The sequence below is a fragment of the Solenopsis invicta genome, chromosome 8 (genome assembly GCF_016802725.1).
Source record: "Solenopsis invicta isolate M01_SB chromosome 8, UNIL_Sinv_3.0, whole genome shotgun sequence".
In the NCBI taxonomy this organism is placed as follows: domain Eukaryota; kingdom Metazoa; phylum Arthropoda; class Insecta; order Hymenoptera; family Formicidae; genus Solenopsis; species Solenopsis invicta.
Window position 1 is genome coordinate 7,611,864 of NC_052671.1, and position 23,549 is coordinate 7,635,412.

Sequence of the window (23,549 nt, forward strand, 5' to 3'; positions counted from 1 at the left end):
CACGTTTAATAATTTTACATTTGTTCTGTATATAAAATAAAGACATGTAATTCGCATGGTAAAATCAAATTTTAAATTTTTATATTAAATTGAATTTCTTCAATTCGAATGTGAATTAAATTCAAATCAAATTTTTCTGGATTTACATACTAATTTGAATAAAGTATTTTTAATGATATTGCAAATTTTTTTTTATTTAATGCACGAGAAAATTATAATCAAGCTTTCAGAAATGTCTTACCAATCATAGGGAAAATGCTATGTTAAGTGTTAAGACATTTAAGATAAATGTCAGACGAGGAGTGTGTAGATTTCAAGCTGATGAATACATAGATGACCGACTTGAAGTCGAGCTGTCGATTAGAGATTATTAAACTATTTCGATAATTTGAACCTATTAGATTTGAAAATGAATTCAAATCCAATCAACTGTAATTACATTTGATTCAAATTCAAATTGGCGTCTGTAGTAATAAAATAATTTTATACATCTAAAGTATTTTTGAATTTAAAATATACATTATTATATACATTATTTTTCCCTTGATTAAATGTAACTATGTTCCTATTAAAACATAGAACTTTAAACTAAACGATTACAAATTATAAGTTAGCTGTTAAAGGAAAAACATTTCTATTTAGTTATTGTAAACTTAAAAAATTTCGTAATATATTTTGTAATAAAATATTTTATGTTATTAGATACATTAATTAGCGTGTGTTAAGAATATTTATCAAAATTGTTATATCAAAAAGACATTAATTTATTAAATTTATTAAATTGAATATAAATACATTATATTTTTTGAATTTTATTTATATTTTATGTGTGTGCAATTACAAAAATTTTTATAAATTTTCTTTTGTTGGAACTTGAAGCGAGCAAACCATGATTAGTCTGTCAACACTGGTCAACACAACACGAAGGTGCGAGCGGGATGCACACGCTTCGAGCGAATTACAGAATAATTAGTGTAATTTTATCGTATTAAGATATTTGTGATGTGAGGCGTATGTGCGAACGAATCAAACAATGGATGAACCTGTTGCAACGACTGAAAAATCGAAAAAGATAGAAGCTATAAACAAAGAAACGATTCATCACATCTGCTCCGGCCAGGTAAGGTTAAGTGTGTAATTAATAAAAAGCGCGTAATTTGTTGCGAAGCAATATCTTTCATAGGAAAAGAATTGCAATTTCATAAAATATATTTGATTAGGTGGTGCTCGATCTTGCGATTGCAGTTAAAGAATTAGTGGAGAACAGTTTGGACAGCGGTGCCACAGTAATCGACGTCAAACTTACCGATTACGGTAAAACGTGCATTAGCGTTAGTGACAACGGTAGTGGTGTTTCGGAACAAGATTTTGAAGGCTTAGGTAAGTTCATCAAGATAACTAACAATAATTAAAATCTGTTTAAAAAATAAAATTTTTTAACCAGAGTTTTAATTATTGTTCATTATCTACTCCTACAAAGAACAGAAATTATATTTTATTTAGAATCAGTCTTCTATTACCCCTGGAATATTATTATATATGTTGTTAGTGAATTTTTACCTGAGTACTAATTCATATTTAGTATAGTTTCTGTTATTAAAATTTGGATATTTTAAAATAACATTTAATAAAATTTTTACATTAAAATAATATTGTTTTAGGTGATATAACTGATATAAAAAAACATAAAAAATTCTTAATTATAAATGTGAATTTTAATCCAAGTGCTAATTCAAATTTAGTACAGCTTGTATTATTAAAATTTTAATAGCTTTAAATAAAATTTAATAAGATTTTGTACATTAGTTTTTAATTATTTTAACAATCTATAAAGTAAGGTGTTAAACATAAAAATAGTGTAAAAAAATTTCTAATAGTATTAATAAATCACCCAAGTGCTAAGTACAATTTTGTTATTAAAATTTGATTTAAAATAATAAGATCCAATTTAAAATAATAATCTTTTACATTAAAATAATGTTAGTTCAGTTATTTTAACAACTTATAAAGTTGCAAGACATTAGATATAAAAAAGTGTAAAAGAATTCTTAATTAAATGGATGAATTTTTACCCATAGTAGTGTTAATGCAAGAAAAATATAACATTTTAGATTTAAAAAGGAATTATAAAATATCTCTAATGTAACATTTTCTCTTTTAATCAGGTTTGAAACACCACACTTCAAAGCTTCGGGAATTCACAGACTTGACTGAAGTGGACTTGACTGAAGTGAACACATTTGGCTTCCGTGGTGAAGCGTTGAGCTCGTTGTGCGCCTTGTCTGAGTTGAGTATCATCACCAGGCATGCCACGAGCGAACACGGTTTCAAATTGGAATTTGACCGGAATGGTATCCTTACGAGGAAGGAACCGTATGCCAGAGAGAAGGGTACCACAGTATATGTGAGGAACATATTCAAAAATTTACCTGTGAGAGCAAAGGAGTTTCAGAAGAATCTAAAGAAAGAGTACGCGCGCGCTGTTCAAGTCTTGTACAGTTACTGCCTGGTCTCCACTAACATTAAGATTACATGTTCCAATTTGCTAGCAGGAAAATCGCCTAATCTCATCGTGACTACGAGAAATGTTGATGACGTACTGAGCAACATCAATTCCGTATTCGGCAAGAAGTCTCTGGATGGAATTGTTAAACTCGAATTACAATCTCCTGATGAGACGGTATTGCAAGAATACAACTTGCCTAGTGATGCTACTGTAGATTTTGATTGGGAGTGTTACGTGAGCACCTGCGACCACGCAATCGGACGTTCTTCGCCCGATCGACAATTTTTTTATGTAAACGGTCGGCCGTGTGATCTCACGAAGATCAGCAAATTGGTCAACAGCGTGTACCACAGGTACAACATTAAACAATATCCGTTTGTCTTTTTCAATATCAAATTGGACCGGCAATGCGCCGATGTTAATGTTACTCCGGATAAAAGGACAATATTTGTTACGCAAGAACGTCTCATATTAGCAACTCTGAAATTCAGTTTAATAACAAAATGGGACAAACTGCAAGGGAATTTTACAGTCAAAACTTTAACGGAATTAAATTTTGGTTTGAAAAGGACAATCTCGCCTAATCACGCGCATTCGCCAGCTAAAAGATTACAACTGTCCCCTTCAGTATCGCATATTGTGAAAGAGAATGATACCACCATCCAGACCAATATCAAATCATTGAAGAAGCCTACAGATGTAAATATGGCGATAAGTATAGTAACAATAAAAGAAAAATTAAATGAAAAACAGAATATTGCTACAGCACTCAGCAGTACAATTAAAAGAATAAAATATAGAGTACAAATGGAAGGTAATCAAAGCGAGGCTGAAAAAGAACTGCAAAAAGAATTGACAAAAGATTCATTTGAAAAGGTAATATATTATATATTACAAATCAAAAATTTTGAAGCTTGTGATTTTCTCACATTTCATGAAAAAGTATAAAAATTTTGAAAATTGTGCGAATTAGACATGTTATAACAAATCTTTTTCTCTTTTAAAGTTAAAAAATATATTTTATAATAAAGTTAAAAAATAAATTTATACACGAAAGATTCGATAATGAGGAACAATTTACCAATATACCAATTTCTTTTTAAAAACAGTCTTTTAAAGCTTAGAAAATCTAATTTATGTTAAATTTTGTTTTATGATGTTTCATCAAGCTACAATATTTTAAAAAACAAAAATATTGAAAAAATATCAATTTTCAGTATTATATAATTTAGAAATAAAATATCGTAGAGACAAAATTAATTTAGATATAGATGTAAAGCTCTGTATTTGTTTTTTAAAATGCATTTTTGGAAATTTTTCTATGATTTTTTCCCACCATAGTATTTAATCTTTTATGAAATAATCTTTTGAAAAAATCGCATTTTCAAACTTTTGGCTTGCAGTGTATAGCATTTATTTTATATATATATATATAAAATAAATATACAGTAAATTATATTTAATACTTGTATATAATAAATAACATTTGTGTGTATATACACACACAAATGTTATTTATTATATACAAGTTTTAAATATAATTTACTGTTATATACACATATGTATTAATATCGAAACATAGATATTAAATTTGGACATCTTTTATAGATGGAGATAATAGGTCAATTTAATCTTGGTTTTATAATAGCTCGCTTGGAAGATGATCTATTTATCATTGACCAACACGCCACCGACGAAAAATTTCGCTTCGAAAAACTCAGTAACGAAACAAAACTGAAAACCCAGAAACTTATTGTACCAAAGTTGTTGAACTTCTCTGCATTGAATGAAACTATACTTATAGACAATCTACAAACATTCGAAAATAACGGGTTTACTTTTAATATTAATGAGCAAGGTATATATACATATGCAATTCTCAGAACTTTTATCACAATTATGATACTATTGCTGTTATTTAAGATATGGAAATATTAGTAAAATGTTAAAACAGAAAAGTACTGTAATTTTTAATGCTGCAATTTTCTATATATTATATTACTATTTTTACAACTTTTAGCTGAGCCTGGTAAAAAAGTAGAATTAATAGGAATGCCTGTCAGTGGTAATTGGCAGTTTGGTCAAGAGGACATTGAGGAATTAATATTTCTCATTAGAGAAGCGGGAAATGAAAACAAACACATGTATCGTCCAAGTCGTGTCAGGCAAATGTTAGCGTCCAGAGCGTGCCGCAGCGCGGTTATGATCGGCACAGCATTAAATACAAGTGAGATGCAGAGGCTAGTAACGCAGATGACACAAATGTACAATCCGTGGAATTGTCCACATGGCAGACCTACCATAAGGCATTTGTTATCCTTATTACTAGTAAACAAATGATCTGTGATGTTTTCATAAAAGTATTTTATAAAGACATTTGTGTTTAAATACAAGCAAATAATTCTTCAGCCACAAGTAAATCTTTTAACAAATTATCAAAATTAAAAAGTTACATAAATAAGAATAAAATGATTTAAAAAACAAAGATTTTGTAGACATTTTACATAATATATTGTATTTCACAGTCTCTTAAATATATTCTTTTACATTATCCTAGAGTGTATGAAATTTTATTACACACTAATCGTACGAAATATATTGAATCCCGAATGCGCAGTCGAGATCATGGTTCCTGGGCATTGCGGGTGCCAGTGCAATTCTTTGATGTCCGACTGACCCTGATGTATGAACAATAGCTGTGGCGGTAACTTGGCTAACACGCCCTGAGGTTCTTCTGTGTGGTCTGCTTCCACCGACAGATCCCATTGAGCGATCTGATCATCAGCCCCGCCAGAAGCGAATACCGTGGCTTCTGTGGGATGCCACTCCACGGTAGTGACTGGCGCAGTATGTTGTTTAAAAGTAGCAACCGGACTTGAGCCGCTAGATCCTAACTGCCGCAGATCCCACACGTGGAGCAATCCATCGTCTCCACCCGATACCATAAACTGACATTCTTTCGGATTCCACGAAATAACGTTGACGTCGGTCGTGTGAACATCAGACGCTGTCAACATGCATGCATTCTGTGGGCTTGCTCGCGTATCCCAAATCTTTATGCTGAAACAAATAAATCTATATAATAATTTGCGAGGCAAATATTCAATTCTCAATTCCAATATAAGAAGACATACACAGAAAAAAATGTGTGTAAAATAAATAATTCTCATATGTATATATGAGATAATATGTATATATGAGATAACAATAAATAAGTCTCATATAAGCATAAATACAAAATCTTTAAAGAATTTGATAATCTTAAATTTCAGTGAAATTTTTATATAGTTTTATTTCAAAATTATAAACTATCTGAATAGTACAATACAATTATTTTTAATAACAATAATAATATTAAACAATTCTAATTTTTGATTTGAAACTTGTTATTCCTTATCTAATATTTTTTTCCCTTTTAATTCATGAAAATAATATTAAATAAAAATGAATATATTTTCCTTGGTGAAAGTATACAAAATTTCTTCATGTAAGCAAGTTATGTCTAAGATTATCAAATTCTTTACAGATTTTATATTCTTAATTATATATAAAACAATAATTGTTAATTCATACTAGGTTTTTTTTTGTGTACATATTTTATAGGGAATACAAACCTTTTGTCTACAGAGCACGATGCCAGAACATTCTTTTCGTTTGGTGACCACTGCAAATCCTCCACACTATGTGGAGCATGCGAATTGTACGATCTTTGATCCACATGCCAGGATGTGCTACTACTGTCAACTCTCCATATATGAATGTTACCTTTGCAATCACCGGATGCTAAAGTGCCCGGCTCTGTGCGGCTCCAATCAAGGCCGAATCCTTCAGATAAATGGCCTTTGAACTCATATAACGGCTTAATGCTTGCACTCGCTTTATCACACTTATTACGATATTGAGCCAATAAGCTGGGATTTTCGACTGCGTTCAACTGTTCTTGTAAGTTCCAGACATTTACACGTCCCAGTTCGCTCCAACTGGCAGCTAAAATTGTTTCGCCAAGTTTCGTACATCTATAAACATTACAAATAAAAATACAAGTCTAGTATAGTAAATACAAATTGGGTGGTAATAATTAGTTAGAAAGTTAAGATTTAAATAATAAAGTTAAAAAGTTAATAACTTTCAACTTAATTTAATTAATTTTTACTGAGTTTGTTTTTAACTTCAACTTATTATTTTTAAAATACAAAACTTATTAATTTTTTTCCTGAGTTAAAAATTTACCTGTGTAAAAGAGAAAAATGTAACAGAAAAAAACAATTCTATATAAAAAAAAACAATATTTCATAAAAACTTGATTTACAAATAAAATAATAAACTTATTTAACAATCCACATTATAATTGTTGTTTCATTTAAAGTAATCTAATTTGAAAAAATTACGACGTTCTAATTTAATATAAATAAAATTTTCAAAATTAACTTTTTATTTAACTTAAGTTAAATTAATTTTAATGCAACTTTAACTAAGTTAATTTTTTGTTCATGTAAATTTAAGTGTAATTATTTTTATAAACCATTATTTTCAACTTAATTTAATTAAAGAAAATGTAACTTATCTAACTTTGAGTAAATACTTATCTAAATAATATAGATTTAGTTGTTAATAGACTATGTCAGATAGATTTAAAAATAATACAAGATTGTATAAGTAATAATGAGTATTATAAAAATTAGGATTCAGTTAGTAAGTTCAAGAAATAAATAAATGTGCAGTTACATTTTTACATTGTAAAAACCCTTCATATATAAAGTGAAATAAATAAAATCTACAAACATAACAAGTAAAAATGTCTGTAAATACATCATTTATAATCATCAATCATTAATGATAAACGTTTCTAAAATGCTTACCTCACTCTATTAATACATCCTTGATGTTTTATAGGAGCGACACTCATAACAGGCTTACGATCGTCGTCCTCGTCCTCAGAATCGCTGGATTCGCTCTCCGAATCTTCAGAATGTTTACTGGCATGCAAATTGGACATTTTCATGACAAGAAGATTATTGACATGCGTCCTGGCAGCTTGCGTCCCGGCGACTATGTACATGCTTAAGGGATAACTCTCTCTAGAGCCACCTAAATCATCTGGTATCACGTCAAAGCTGAGGCATGGTGCTCCGGATTGTGCGTGATGCAACAATCTGTACGCCGACTTATCCACGGTGAGTTCTTCCCCCTCTTGCAAAGCCTGCCCTGGAAGGTACACTTGTGACTCAGCTTTCTCTTGATTCTCGTCCTCGTTCTCACTTTCCATCGACTCGTCGCTGCTCTCACCCTCGTCCGCGATACTCTCCATCGGTTCCTCCTTCATTTCTTCGGATATATCCTTAAAGTGGACAGGCATCGTAAATGCAAGGGTGACTGCGACGATAAATTGTATAATTTTTTATTAAGATACTTAAAAAAATTTTTATTTTCATTCAAATTCTAATGAATGTATAATATGCACGTTAACCTCAAAGATTGTTGATCAAAGTATATTACAGATTAGAAAATTATATAAATTAATTAAACATATTTACAATTTGTACTTACTTGAAAAACTATTACAATTAATTTCTTATTAATTTACGATTATCTTTTCCTCTTTATACACAAGATTAAGTAAACTGACTTTATCCGCACTGCAAAGCCACAGCTACAGCTATGACCACGTGGAATTATTGGAATTATTCACCATCTGCGCATGCTCGCCATGTGTGTGTACGGTGTGCGCGTACACTAATTTGCTCTTCATTTATGCTCCGTTTTGAAGAGAAATTAGAAATAAGTAAAAATATCTCTAAAAAAAAAGAAAACTATTGTTTGTTTTTAATTGTTTTTTCAGCGTTTGAAATAAGATGTATGTACATTCAAGCTTTTTAAAATAAAGATTATTAGATACAAGATGTTTATAAAATAACACGCAAGGATAAAGAGAATTAAATAAAAATATATAATTATCTTTAAATAGTAAAAATTTAATGTCTCATATTAGTCTGCTACAAAAGTTGGTTGTTCGCTTTCTTAATTGTCCAATCCTTCCCTTCTATAAAAATCTCGAGAACCTAAGCTATACAAACTATTTGTCATCACAAAGTATCGCAAGAAAAATAAATAATACAGAAAAATTGACATCTAAAGTCATAACGTCGATTAACTTAAGCTGTAACAACAAAATATCAATAAGCCTATTGTCACGTTGTTTGTAAGAAATTGGAATAGCTTTTTGTTTACCACAAACGAAGGGTATGAAGCGACGCAGCTCTGTCCATAATCTTTCGCATAATTCGCAGAAATCATTACAAAATTTTATTCAAGAAGTTAATATACAAAGTACACAATTTATCGTCTGTATATTAACGAGTTTAACGAGTACAACGCAACTTTTCCCTTGCCTTGACGTAAAATGTAGAAAAAGTTCGCGTAGCTGTATAGCCAAGATATGAGATACGTGGTAAAAGTTCACGTGTGTACGGCATTCTACGTATATTAGGCACAAACACTAAATAATAATGATCGTAAAATAATAGACTTAATCATTCTTCTTGCGCGTTCGATAAAAAGTCATATATTAGAAATGAGAAAATCAGTTACAAAAAAAAGTTCCATCATGAACCAATTTATCAACAACCTAACACTAAACGTAATAGTAATCGTAGTAATTAACCTAGAATATAATGATATAATGATAAAGATAAGCACATGGATAATATCAATTTATATATATAAAACACACAACACAGTAGTTGCATATCGGATTCCCTTACAGGGAGAAAGGAGAACAGCGTGTTTTTCTTGCTCGGAGAGAATCCATGGCGATTGAATTTTGGATTAAAATCGGGGAGTTCGATTTCCGCGACGAGATATTAGCTGTGTTCACTCAAATGGGTATTGTTACTAGAGTTATTCAACAGCTCGATAGATGCCATCGTGGAGTGCGAATGATTGGACAGCTGAGAGGTGGGATTATGTCGTGGATTGCTATGGTGGAGTTTGTCCAGGTAAGAGCGCTGGACGGGCTTGTGTTTATCGAGCTGCAGCAGGGCCTCGGGTATGGTGAACCACTTTCGCTTCCGGCCGATAGCGCGCGAGTCTTCCCACTCCGGCAGCTCCTCGGTCACTCGCATAACCCACACTTCCGTTCGATGTTTGTGCTCCTTGTTCTGTAAAAGGAGACATGTGAAGGGAGAATCTGTCTTGCCGGAATTATCGTTATCTCATTTGGGATCCGTGCGGTCTCGAATGACCAAACCGAACGCGATTAATGTCTATCAATGTACAGTAATTTTGATTGTATTTCGGATTAACTTAATCTTTATCTTTTTCTAGCTCTAAAAATTAGAAATAGATCAAGATTACAAGAGCTACTTTTTAAAAATCGAAAGATTATCGAGTTGAAAAAGTTACTATTACAAATTATTAATTTAAAAAAATGACTTGCTATTGTTATAATTTTTCTTTTCTTCTTTCATAACTGTAACGGTAATGTTATATTTTCTCAATAATGATAACAAATTTAAGTTATTTTCATAGTTACTTTTTATATTTTGAGCCTGTTTGTAATGATTTCCATTATGTATGTGTGTGTTCAATCTTCAGTTTCTAGATATTCATATTCTGTTGTTACATTTAAAACTACCTTCAGTATTTTAAAATATTACAAACTAATCATCTCAGATAACAAGCTGACGTTATTTGTTATTTTAACATCAATATGTCATCAGACATTATTTTGATGTTAAAATGATGACAAAAATAATGTTCAGCGTGCTACTTGGGAGATTGCCACATACATTTTAAGAAAAATTGAGTTTTTATATTAAAATCTTTTAACACAAAACTAAAGATGACAAAAAATACACAAATTTTGTATCTATATTTATAAATATAATAAAAGTTAAATTTTTTATTTCTGTTTTGAATATTTTTAAATCTTTCCTTGTAAATTGAAATAAATATAACTATGTTACCATTACAATTACAAAAAAAGTAAAGTAACATCATTACAAATTCATTATTAAGAAAAAAATAACTGTAACAGTAACGACGTTACAAAGAACTGTTACTTTCCAATTTTGAAAAAGGTGAAAGGCAAACCGAGATCAAAGATAATCTACATTGAGAGAAATGAATGTAAAGCTACGATTACATGATTACAGTCATGTCACCTTTTTCCTGGAGAAACACGAAAAGTGAAAATTTGTTTACCATTGAAGTTAACGCAGAAATGTTTCACTCTTCACGTTTCCATCCTCAGAGAAAAAGTAACATGACCATTACTCGATTATATAAGAAACGCAGCGCATTAATTAAAAAAAAAAAAAAAGAAGAACAGCACAACAATGAAGAAGCATAACATAATATCTGTGTGGCATACATCACGAGTTATAACCTCAAATGTGCCGAGGCAACGGCCTAACTGTCCCAGAACGCCAGCCTCCTCCCGGACCTCGCGAAGAGCCGTGACCGCTGGTTCCTCCTCGGGCTCGACGCCGCCACCTGGTACTATCCAACTGTCGGGTCTTCGGCTGGATGTAACCAGTAGTACCTGCAAGTTACACACGGTACAAGTGAGGAATCGCGGCGAGAGACAGGCAGCCGACTTTGACCTCGACGAGGGAAAGTCCACAATAGCCCGAGCTCGGGCGAGAGAGAAAGAGAGAGCTCGTACTCTCGGGGGAGAGAAATTTAGCCGGCTCGCGCGGAGGCACGCGCGCGGACGACAATCGCGTGCCGGCGCGGATACAGGTAGTTACCATCTGCCAGCTGGCTTACCTCGTCCTCGAGATCGCTCTTGACGCAGATACAGGCGGCCCTGCGTCTGTAGCCCTCCGAGTCGTAGATGCGGATTGAATTCGCCTTCTCCTTTACCATGTTGCTGATGTTGTTGTTACTGTTGTACCGTGGACACCCTCTCCTCAGATCTTTCCGTGGATTCATAAATAATCGTCAAACGGCCCGACGGGCCATCCTGTGCATCCGTGTCGTCCTAACGTTGCTCGTAGCCGACATGTTATCGACATCGAGTCCACTTTGCCGTACGTAAAACGTGTGAGCGGCCGGGTATTCACGTGTGCACGGTGGCTGCGGTTAGATGCGCCGCCACCCGTATCGAGCCCGATGCGCGTCCTTCCGCTCGCAACGACGAACGAAACGCGTCTGTCGTCGACGATCCGTGCCACGCGCGCGCTAACCCACCGACAGAGAGACCCGATCCTCGCCGGACGCCCGCTCGACTCCTTATAACCTCCAAAACGCCCGAGACTCCCGCACCGACCAACCACGACGATCCGCCATGGGACGACCCTCCCCCCTTCCTCGTCCCCCGCGTCACGTTCTTGCGACGAGTAGCCAATGGCAGCCAATCAATCCCGTTCGATCCCGTTCCGCACCTTGCCGCTTCCTCGCATGACGGGGAATTCTCGATTTTCGATATTTCGATCGTGCTAAATAAAGCAGATATCCAATAAAATAATGTGATATTCGTATTACGATTCAATCACGTATTTAGAATCGCTTTCGACACGATCTCGAGACACTTTTACGATTTCATTGATTGAATGGAGACTAAAATCGTTCACAGCTAGAGGCCCATTTCTTAGCTAGACGTACTTCTGTATGGCTCATCTTTCTTCCTTTTCTTTTTCCGTCGTATAGAAAAGATGAATTGTGCAAGAATTCAAATAAAAAGAACAGATTGCAAACGATTTTAAATAGAAGCTATTTAAAATACCGAGAATTACTTAGCAAACAAAAATAAATTGAAATGAATTAATTGAAAGTTGCAATTTATTTTAATTTATCTGATTGTGAGTTCGAGCTTTAGAGTCCCGGAGTATTTTTGAATTCACATAATGGACTTAAATGAAATGAATTACGAAGTGCGCTATTCATCGTTTTAAATTCGAATGGAGTCATGCCCCATTATATTATATTATTTTTGGATTCAAATGACCTGAAATACGAAATGACAAGCTATCTATCATGTTGAATTCGGATGTATAAGTATTCATATTCGTACATTCGTAATTAAATTTGTTTAATAGGTTCTTTTCTACTCTCTTTCTTTTGTGATTCTGCTCGACCTTGAAAATCCGATCTTTTCCTTTATCAATACCTAATTCTTAAATGCGTACTTTCAGTTTTTCTAAAAGACAAATAAACTTGCATTTTGTTACTCTCCTTTCTCTTTTTTGTATGACTCTGCGACCTTGAAAGCCTGTCCCTTTTCTTCATTATTTCATTCTTAATTCTTAGATGTGTATTTTTAGTTTTTCTACTAGATAAATAGTTGAAGGCCTGGTTACTGCATTTTGTTTCTCTCTTTTGTACGATTCAGACATTCAATCTGAATTTACCTCGTAGAAAACTACTGGAAATATACATCTAGGAATTAAGCATTGAAAAAAGCCTGTCCCTTTTTTCAATATCTAATTCCTAGATGTGAATTTCCAATTTTTCTACGAGATAAATTCAGATTGAGTGTCTGAATACACTGCACACACTAAAGGATTGAACCGTAAAAAGACTTTGCCCGAAAAATTATCGTTCAGGGCATGACCCCTAAAAGTGTTAGCTGGAACTCTTGAAGATCATTTCTTCTATTGAAAGTATATCTTATCGCTTTCTATTAGAATGCGATAATAAAATATTTAATCATCAATAAGAAATAGCTTCAAGTTCATTTTTAACGAATTTAAAGATGTGTCACAAATTTAAAAATTTCGCAAACTGTTCTATTATTACGCTCGAGTATATGTGCAAAATTTGACTATGCATCTCTCATTGGTTTAAAAATTATTTAATTTTCTGTGTGCTCTTGATTCTTATGTAAAATCACGGTTTTTGGTACACGGAAAGAACAATTTTGCTAAAATATCTAAAAATTTAGCTAGAGAGATATATAGAGATCTAAAAATAATTTTACTAAATCATTAAGTAAATAATTATAACGATGGCACGTTCAAGCACGATGCGTGCAATGCTACAAAAAGTTTTGATAGTCTACTTAGCAACCAGCTTGAATGTTCTGCATAATTGTTTTGACCGTCTAACAGAATTATTTTCAGATCTGTATCTAGCTAAATTTAACTTCAGCAAAACCGTTCTTTCCGTGTACTTATTTACAAAGGAAAGATTTTATTATGAAAAGAACCGTTTTTGTTGTGCTCGAGGAAAGTAAAACGAGCATCATTTATACTTTCTGGAGCGAGAAATCCGATAATGCTTTAAAGTTAAAATTACGTCAGATGACAGAAAAGAATAGAAAATTGCGTTTAAATCGAAAACACGTCGCGCCGCAGTTCATTCATAAGACAAGACGCTACGCTACATATATCGATGATACACAGTGTGATACATCGTGTTTTGACATTGAAAATACAGAATATCTTATAAAAATGCTATATTTAGTAGCGAAAATATCAGACACAACAATCATGTGTCCGTCTCGGCTTTCCCACTGATCAAATTGGGCCGTGCAAGCGCACGAAAATTTTCTTTTACGCTTGTTATTCAATATAGCATTTTTGTAAAACTATTAACACTCAAACGTAATAAAATAGAATAATCTACAAAATGTTTAAATTTTTGGTAATACTATGAGATGTAACACCTATACACGTGTTTAAATACGTTAAAATTGAAGCTATTTTTTGCAAGTAAAAAATTCATTATTGCATTCTAGTGGAAAGTGATAAAATATACGTTCAATTGAAGTATTTCCCAAGAATATCAGCTGACATTTTAACGACAATTAACGTTTTTCTTTGATGAGAAAGAGAGAGAGTGACATTACAAATTATTTTTTTTTTACAACCTAATTGAGGTGTAAGTTTCATCTCTCCACGCGCGGCACCTCTAACATTACGAATTATAGTTTTTACATATACTAATAAAACTTTAACAAATATTCGTATAAAAGGATATAAGCATTTTTAAGTCAAATTTTTCATTGTGTTTTTCAGCTGATTTCATGGCAAAAATTTGAGTATACGTAATTACATTTTTTTTCCGTTGATTAAGAAGAAAAAGAATAAACCTAAGAAGCCTACAGTTTTAAATTTTGATAACTTTTAGATAGTATTACTGTATTAAATAATGTAAAACATTTTTTAATGTTTGTGATACACGATTAGATCCAATTTCGATAACATATTGATTTGCTGTATCAATATACATATATACATGTAATATTAATACAAAATGTTCACAGATTATCACGTAGATATCAGTTCGTAGATGTCAAGCAAATTTAGATGAGTAACTGCTTGGAAATTTCCGAAAAAAAATATTCTTAAGAAAAAACCTCTGCGAAGCTAGCACTTCTACAATTAAAAAAATTGGGTTTGTGGTAATTTTAACATAATGCCTAGCTTCACAGAGAAAAAAGAATTCTTTTTTGCTTTAAAAACATTTTTATTTTTACTTTATTTAATGTTAAGAAAACATTTTTCACAAAATTAAAATAAATATTTTTTTAATGTTAAAAGAGTATTTTTATTTCATACAATATTAAGAAAACATTTTCAACAATATTGAAATATTTTTTTAATGTAAAAAATGAAACTAATCCATTAACTTTGACGTTTTAAAAATATTCTTTCTTTCATTGCGAAAAATGTTTTTTAAAAAGTTAAAAAAATATTGCTTTGCTCATTGGGAAGATAATTCACTGAACATATATGATACATAACGTATACATATGTAGCGAATAATGCAACCGTTTTTAATTAAACTTAAATAGGTCTTGACAAAAATAACAGAGCATTAGTAATCGAAAACTTTTTCAAGACTTTATCATTGCATTACATTTATGAATCAATGTTTAAAAGTTAATCATGATCAAATCTTAATTTTTTATAAATTATACATAAATTTTGCTCAAACAGAACTTCTTTTCAATCTAACAAACATTAAAATAAAATTGTTTCAGTCTAATATTAAAAGAATATTGAGCTTCATTTTTAATAAGACAAAATCAGGCTAATTAAAAGAATCAACGTATTATCTTGTAAATATAATAATAATCGTTCAGAACATTTACCTATAATCATGTACGACTATACAATCGTACATGAAAAAAACAACTTGTAAAATTAGACATCTTGTAAATCGAACGTAGCTTATAAACTATATATTTAAGTCAATAGTGTCATACATAAAAATGATTTCATTATACAACCTGTGTGTCCACAGTTTACAATCCTGCGAGTTTAGGCTTTCACCCGCCTTTCTTTCGCATCTCTTTATTCTACGGAACTAGATTAGACGCACTTCCTCGGGCTTTCTCAGGTTTTATTTTGGTGACAAATCGTTATTGTTACCCTCAGGTAGAAAAATTCCATACGGCACTGTAATTTTAAAGCAACAAAAAACATCGTTCGCTATTGTGACAGTCCCTCAGGTAGAGGAAAACCGTATGTCTTATTGTTAAAATAACAGAAACTATCGGTAAATAATTGGCGACGAGTTGATATGATTCTATTTCAAAATGTCCCGAGAACCAGTCTCTTTCATTAAATTCTTCACATAATTTCGAATTAATCTTTGTTTAAAAATATTACACAGTGTTCGAGCAAAAATTGTGGTTGTCTGGCAAAGTTTCGGAAAAAAATAAATAACAGAAATGTTTTTTTAATGAAATTAAAGTTTCAATAAAATCTTAACGTAAAGTTTATCAATTAATATTGAAAACTGCATATACGGCGGTTCAGGGACATTCTGTACAATCGGAAAATAAAAGGCATAGACACGACAAACATTAAAAAATAATTATTATCATTGTTTCATGTTTCTTCTTTTGTTTCGAATAAGTGAAACAAGTATCGTTAATTTTGTTTATTATTTTAGTTTCCTGCAAATTGCTATTCTGCTCTCGAATACATCGCCGCCTTTCATTTTTTTTTTATATTTTTTTAATACAGTAAGTGTGAAAAGATACAACTAAGATATAAATACGATAGCGATTATGTAAATTTTTTTCGTTGAAGCGGAAACGTGAAAAGTGAAAAATTTTTCCATTTATACTTTAATAATAAAAATGTTCACTTTTCGCGTTTCCATCTTACGAAAAAATTACATGATCGTTAACCACGATTCGCAATACGGAATACCGCTACCGAGATCGAGAGCGAACGAGACAAGCACGTGCGTGCGTGCGTATGTCGCGGTACGTCGCGCGACACATGCAATGCACGTGCTCGCAGCGCGTCGTAGAATATACGTGTCTATTTGCGTCCCTCCTCGTTACCGCGCGCGCATTACTTTCCGCTTTCTTCCCCGCATTCCATCTTTGTATTAATCGTCGCATACAACGAGCTTTACATTATCGTAAAATCGATAAACGACCGAGCGCCGCGAGACACGATTCTCGCCTCGCATCAGTAACGAAATACAAAGGAAAACCTTTCCCCGCAACGTTGTTGTCGCTATTATCGATGTCGCATCTTTATCTCGATCTTCCTTTACATCCTCTTCTTCCTTTCTCTTTTTTTTTCTTTATTTTTTTTATTTCTTTACGAAATCGAGCTTGTCGTATCTACGGCCACTTACCTCTCGTATAGCTTAAAAAAGGTGCGTATATATATACATACGGGATGTTTTAGGCGTCGCGCACTTTCTCTGGAATAGATACCTTTTTTCTTTGTTTTACATATATTTTTTAATTTACTAATTACGATATCTCTATTATTAAATATTTTCTAAATTCCGAATTATACATTTTTTTTTTAAAGACCGCTTGCAGTCCGAAACAAGCGGCCCTCTTGGCTTATAAAAATTTTTCAATTTATTTCGCTTACCAGTGTTAAAAAAGTGTTTAGTCCGATATACATCTAGATATCTGTCGAAAGAAAGTGCGCGAGAGTATGCATATATATATACACATGTATATGTACATACTTTATGTTTACGCGTTCGGTTTTGTTAACATAATTTATTTCTAGTTCCACCTCCCTCCCGTTTTGCATCGCACCATTTTTCCGTTCCCTTCACATACATCTCATTGCTTTGTAATTCTTTTAAACTTCACGCAAAGACAAGTCCGAGCCGAACATACACGGTTTGCATATATTACTGGAACAATGATAGACTTTGATTGTTCGTATTACAAAAACTACTTCTGCTGGGTTATGTCAATCCTTATTCATATACAAAAGAGATTAATTATACAGTAGGTAATAATCCTCGTATAATCGACAATAGACTGTACATCTCGGTAACACGGAGCGTGTTCAATTCTCTCTAATAACAACAAAAGAGATTATCACATTAGTATGAATCTCAGTAAGGAAGGTTAAATCAGAACCTTTATTGTTACTACAGCATCAACAGTGTTACGTCATCTCCAGCGCTCGAAACTCTTATACATTCTGGCTCTCCCTTTTATGAAAGTATCAAAAATATCCTTTCTAACACTCATTCCCCAACAGACAACGGAAAATTACGATATATACCGTCTCAATACTAAAAATCAATAAAAGTATAACTAACTTATCTAAGGTAGAGCTTACCTGCTCCTATGCAGGCCTCCTTGACTAAGATTCGTCCTGTCCCCCTTTTCCAGAAAAAAAGAACCATAAAAAGAATAAGAAAAAAATCATGATCGATAATAATAAAGATTGTCCAGCTTAAGCGCTAAATCGAGTTCAAGATGTAAAACTAAGTAAAATTTATACGGTACAATTGATATTTAAGCGATAGAGCAATAATAGATTAATTATAGATACGTATAGATAATAGCATTGTATCGTTGAATCCTATGGCGATTTTTTTTGTTATTTAAGTCCTCCGCTTAACAATAGTAGAATTGAAGATTGAATTAAACATTCTGTGTTTCCGTGTGTTCGATTAGATGAGTAAGTCTCGTTCAGTCGAACAATTCACCGCACGCACCAATCACCATTGCGGACTAGCAGCCACCTTGACTAGCTTTTTTTTTAACTTTCCTGCCACCTCAATCCCATCGACGTGAATGTCCTCTGGGCTAGCAACTTGTTCCACTATACTCCATCAAGTTCAGCAAGTACAAATCAATCTCCAGGATGTTCAGGGCAGCTACGATTCACTTGAAACCACTTATCAATACAGCTAAAAAAAAAACACAAAACTTTATATTATCTGTCGTCTCGTAACGTGTATAAATAACTGAAGGTATTTCTTAGTTTGTTATATCTCTAAATAATTAATGATTACTTTAATATTATATTGTTTATTATACTTTAATATTTAAAATTTCAATACTAAAAGTAACATATCAATATTTTTAGTAACTTTCACCAAATATCTTTCTGTACTAATATTTTTCTTATTAAATCTTTTGAGACAATGAAATGTTTTCGTTATCAACATATTTTTTGTTGCCAATATTAAGCAATAAATTTAAAAAATAATAGATAAATCGCATCATCGTGTACATACTTTTTATGATATATACAGAGACAGGGCAAGCGGGCTATAAGATCTCCAGATTGTAACTCCTCCAAGCAAATGACACATTCACCTTTTCCATCTGTCAGCACATCCTCTGTCAAGTAAATAAGCAAAGACATATTTAATTATTCTTCTAACAATTGTCAATTATTAAATCAGATAAGCATTGCTTCAGTGAAGTAACAACTCACTGTCTGATGGATAATATTATTCTACAATAGCATAATTAAAATTATAGTTGTAAGTGGTTGCAATAAATACTGTATGACACAGTTGCATATCCATTTCTATTAATGTTAATCTCATTTGTTATTTTTAGAACAATAAGAACACAAAGCAGAGATTAAACCAAGACTAATCTATAGTGGTAGAAATGGACATTCAACTGTGCCTTACAATCATACACAACTACATTTATTCTATTGTAGAATGGACCAAAGGAATGATATCTACAGATTTGTTTTTTTCCTATAACACTCTAGGAGGCCTGGTCTGTAACTATTATATTGTCTTTGCCCAGGAATTTTAGATGATAAAAAGTTGCACAATGACAATATAAAATATGGAGCTATAGTTAAAAAGTTACTTACTAATTGTAAGATAGACTCTTAGGATTAAACTTTCTGTTCATTTTTCCTCTGTTTCTTCTTATAATGAAAAGAAAAATAGAAAAGATGAACCAAACAAAAAAAGTTCAACTTAAGATATGAAAAAAATAAGCCTTTTCAATTATTAAATAGATACAGGTTCCTCACCAGTCTCCGACCACTTACCATTGTAGCTGAGCCGTGGCTTGGTCAGGCACATGACCAGGTGACACTCGATATCATCCGGTAAAATAAACTTGGAGCATACGGGACACTTTAGACCTTGAACATACAAAGACGAAGAACGTCAGAAAAGAAGGGAAGAGACTGGCGCAGGAAAAGCAGAGGGGGGGAGGGCAGAGCAAGGGTGAAAATCAAGGGGAGAGAAGGAGGTGAGACTTGCAATTCGCAAGGATGCAATACCATAAAAGACTCGTCTGACTCGATCCACCGGGACCACAGCCTCGGCCTCGTGCTCGTTCAGGCACGAGCTCACTATTATTCCCATAATAAACCCGACATAACCTCAGCCGTGAGCCGCGGTCCCGCGCGGCGATCCTCTCCCGATGAGCCTCATCGTCTCTCTCTCCCTCACGCAAAAATTGCTCCCAAGCAAACTGGCCGCGCGCGAGCGACACGCCTCTTCCTCTTCCTCTCGTCGTCCGTTTCTTTTCGCCGCCGATATTTCTCGGTACGATTCAAAAAATTCACCCAGGCCCCGCTGGCGTGTCCTCGGGCTATCATCGATTGTGGTACGCGGTTACCGGGCCAACCACCCCGGCAACACGCGTCAAAACAAACGCCCCCTGTCCCACCCGCGAATCATCGTCGCGCACCAACTCCGTTCCGCGGAGCTCTCTCGCGGTTGCGCGACCTAACCTCGCTTTTTTTGCGGCGCTCGCTCACCCGCCTCGCAATTAGGTTAGAGAGACTCGTCGATTAATGGAGAGACTCGTCGATTAATGCCCCTCGCGCGAGAGCGCGAAAGAGACCCCCACGAGAGATGCATCTCGTGTGCACGGCACACCTCGAAAGAGTGACTCTCGTCGCGCGAACAGGCGCAGACAGGTCGACGAACGCGCGACGAGCATAACCCAATAACCACTGGCGAGGTGGATGTCTAGCGTACGATCCGATGACTCTACCTCGGCGAGGTATTGTTTGCACAGCGCTCTTTCTCTCGAAACAGAATAGAGAATTGTTTAACGATTCACGTATCGCACGATGCAAGGACGATTTGTCGACTTTAAACTCGCCGCGATAAGACTGATGCGTGAGAAATCGAGGCTCGATAACCTAGGGGGGAAGAGCACAGATCTCTCAAACACGCATAGAGACGCGTAGGGCTCACGGACTTACCGTTGAGGGACCAAATGTGCGAAGGCAAGCTGTGAGCGGCATAAACGCGACCACTCTCCTCGTCCGTATCGTCGGAATCGAGCTGTGGCAGACCGAGCGCCTGGCCGACTCCAACTCCGACCGAGGTGGAGAGGCCAGCCTGCTCGGCGGAGGAGAGGTCCGGCACGGAACTCAGTGAGCGTGCACGCTGTCTACTGTCCCCGGACATACGCGAGTTCTGCGACTGACTGGCTTGCTGGTGCTGATGCTGGAGCATGCCCACGCCGCCAGGCAGGGAGCGGAGCATGGAGAAGCCCTGCATCGCGGTCTCGTTGGCCCCAGTGGAGGACTGACCGTTACCACCAGCGGATTGTGCCACGGTGCTCGCCTTGGCTCCCATCCCAGTTACGAGTTGAATTTAAAAAATAGTCGTCCACACCACGTGTCCGTTCCGCTCCCGCACTGTCCAGCACCTCCCCGGCGATCAATTTTCACTTGTCACCCGCCGGCGGTCAGCACACGGCGGCGACGGTGGCGGTGCGAAACCAGGTGCGAAAAACGAAAGAAAGGGGGGAACGCGCGCGACCGTCGCGGGGTCTTCCCGCGGATGTCTCCAGGTCCTGGCAGTGGTACACGCGCACACACATACACTGCGGGCAAGCCACAGTGTCCTCGCACCTTCGTCTCCTCTCGCGCCCTCGCTCACCACCTCGCGTTCTCGCTCACTCCCCCTCGCTCTCTCACACACGTCGGCGGCGTCGGCGTCGGCGACGGCGACAGACACACACGGCTGGAGACGACCTGGCACGGCCCCACCGGCGGCGCGGCGCTCTTACAACACTTTGGGATTTAACTTAGGCCGGAATTTAGCAGACGTGCACCACAACAAGCAAGTCATTTCGTCCGCGAACATACCAGCGGCTCGTCGCACAAAACATTCCCCGACATCTTAAACTTCCTAGATGTCAACACGGTCGGCTCGCGCAGACACTCCACCTCTCGCGCGACGACGACTCTTTGCGCGTGCACGCCACGATGCAACGATCTTCGCGTGCGTGACGTGAACTGGCGTGAAGTTCGCGAAGTTTATGGCTTGAAAGAAAGAAAGATGGAAAAAGGAGGCGGCGATGAATCTGATTCGCAACGCTGTGTTGTGACGACACGATTTTAAAATACCGGCAAAGCGCGAGTGGTTGTTTAAAAAATGACGTAATGTTTTTATATATTTTCTCCTCTTGAGCCCGTTGTTTATATCTATCGGGATCACATACTAGTTCAAACTCGTAATTAAAATTAGAACTTCGGAATCGAATCTTTACAGATCGATTACCGCTAAACTATGCAAGTTCGAACTATGCAAATTATCTGAAATATTCGAAAAGATTGAACATGTATTTTCGAATTTTTCATTTTATACTCTAGACATAAAAAATTGATTTTGGAAATGTCTAATTTTAAAGATAAATACCTGTATTCATGGTTCTTCCTTAAGAAATAAGGATTTCTTGTTTCTGTTTTGTACACGATAAAACGTAGTATGGGAAACGAAGACAGGTTGGTTGAGACAATTCGGTACCCGTCCCGAAATCCGCTACACCGGGAACGTTACGGCCATCCAACAAAAATCTATTGTTAAAATACAATACTCAAAATTGGGACTCAAAAGTCAAAATTAAGAATTCTTATGATAGCCGATTGTGATGCAATTAATGATTTCAAAAATATTTTTAGTAACGGACAAACACGTCCGCGCGCGCTTGAAACTCCAAATAGACTGTTAAAACCCCAAAGACAGTAACAAAGAATTCTCGTTTCTTATGAGCTTTCTACAATAAGCTATTAGTCGGTATCAAATCACAAGCCATAAAAATTGACCAATCACAGTCGAATGTGAAGAAAATATTTGACTGTGATTGATCAATTCTTACGGCTTACGACACCGACTAATAGTTTATTGTAGAAAGCTTATTAAAGAAGGTCTATAAATACAGGCCTTGTGTGTAAATCGCATTAGTCCCGGTCTACAGTAGATGTAATAAACCTGAAACCTTAAGAAATTGACTAATCATAGTTGAATATAAGAAGAATAATCGATCATGATTGGTCAATTTCTTACAACTTAAGGCTTACAATATTAATTGTTGACTTCAATTGGCTGAATTGTTCAAATGCGGTTGATCAATTCTCTCTTTGTCTGAGATCTCAGATTGATTTTTAACATCGTCTATACAAGGCTTTGTATAGACGATGTTAAAAATCAATCTGAGATACACGCGTGTGTGTGTGTGTACATACATACATACACACGTGTGTTTAAAGCTATACAAACGCACGCGCGTGAAACACAAGTATGCAAATACATGTGAATAAACCTTAAGGGCCAGTTTCACACCTAACCTTCGATTAATTTAATCGGCTGATTTTTCTATCGAAATTGACCAATCACATTTGTCGTTAAAATTAAATAGAATTGACCAGAAATAACCAATCATTGTAGACACTTAACCAGTCAGTTAAGTGACAATCGTAATTGGTTAATTCTACTTAATGACAAATACGATTGGTCAATTCCGATAGAAAAATCAGCCAATTAAGTTAATCGTAGGTTGTAAAATTAGTCCTAATGGCTCTTGCATACTAGACGCTGCGCAAGTGTTTCCGCGTCCAGTGTGCACGAGTCATATGATCTAGAA

General features: G+C 35.0%; 4 protein-coding genes across 6 annotated transcripts; 1 reads left to right on the forward strand and 3 right to left on the reverse strand.

The window, feature by feature from the left end:
• Window positions 1–144: 144 nt before the first annotated feature.
• On the forward strand, window positions 145–4,991 carry LOC105207996 (mismatch repair endonuclease PMS2). Its single transcript, XM_011177714.3, has 5 exons — window positions 145–1,120; window positions 1,221–1,380; window positions 2,166–3,382; window positions 4,115–4,364; window positions 4,527–4,991. Exons 1-5 carry the CDS (start codon window positions 1,034–1,036, stop codon window positions 4,844–4,846), a joined length of 2,034 nt encoding a protein of 677 aa, XP_011176016.2. The 5' UTR covers window positions 145–1,033; the 3' UTR covers window positions 4,847–4,991.
• LOC105207995 (glutamate-rich WD repeat-containing protein 1) lies at window positions 4,856–8,327 on the reverse strand. 2 transcript variants are annotated; one of them, XM_011177713.3, is made up of 4 exons: window positions 8,054–8,327; window positions 7,366–7,844; window positions 6,121–6,522; window positions 4,856–5,566 (listed from the first exon to the last, which is right to left on the reverse strand). In XM_011177713.3, the coding sequence occupies exons 2-4, from the start codon at window positions 7,827–7,829 to the stop codon at window positions 5,080–5,082; spliced, it is 1,353 nt and encodes a 450-aa protein (XP_011176015.1). In that variant the 5' UTR covers window positions 7,830–7,844; window positions 8,054–8,327; the 3' UTR covers window positions 4,856–5,079. The 2 variants fall into 2 exon arrangements, with proteins under 2 accessions (XP_011176015.1, XP_011176014.1); XM_011177712.3 differs by having other exon boundaries at window positions 7,366–7,879.
• A 130-nt stretch (window positions 8,328–8,457) lies between these two features.
• Window positions 8,458–11,789, reverse strand: LOC105207994 (diphosphoinositol polyphosphate phosphohydrolase 1). Of its 2 annotated transcripts, none has more exons than XM_011177711.3 (3): window positions 11,276–11,789; window positions 10,893–11,048; window positions 8,458–9,663 (listed from the first exon to the last, which is right to left on the reverse strand). In XM_011177711.3, exons 1-3 carry the CDS (start codon window positions 11,438–11,440, stop codon window positions 9,367–9,369), a joined length of 618 nt encoding a protein of 205 aa, XP_011176013.1. In that variant the 5' UTR covers window positions 11,441–11,789; the 3' UTR covers window positions 8,458–9,366. The 2 variants fall into 2 exon arrangements, with proteins under 2 accessions (XP_011176013.1, XP_011176011.1); XM_011177709.3 differs by having other exon boundaries at window positions 10,878–11,048; window positions 11,276–11,785.
• Window positions 11,790–15,609: 3,820 nt separating this feature from the next.
• Window positions 15,610–21,922, reverse strand: LOC105207993 (E3 ubiquitin-protein ligase ZNRF1). The gene is made up of 4 exons (XM_011177708.3): window positions 20,878–21,922; window positions 19,705–19,800; window positions 18,920–19,025; window positions 15,610–18,589 (listed from the first exon to the last, which is right to left on the reverse strand). The coding sequence occupies exons 1-4, from the start codon at window positions 21,254–21,256 to the stop codon at window positions 18,532–18,534; spliced, it is 639 nt and encodes a 212-aa protein (XP_011176010.1). The 5' UTR covers window positions 21,257–21,922; the 3' UTR covers window positions 15,610–18,531.
• Window positions 21,923–23,549: the final 1,627 nt, after the last annotated feature.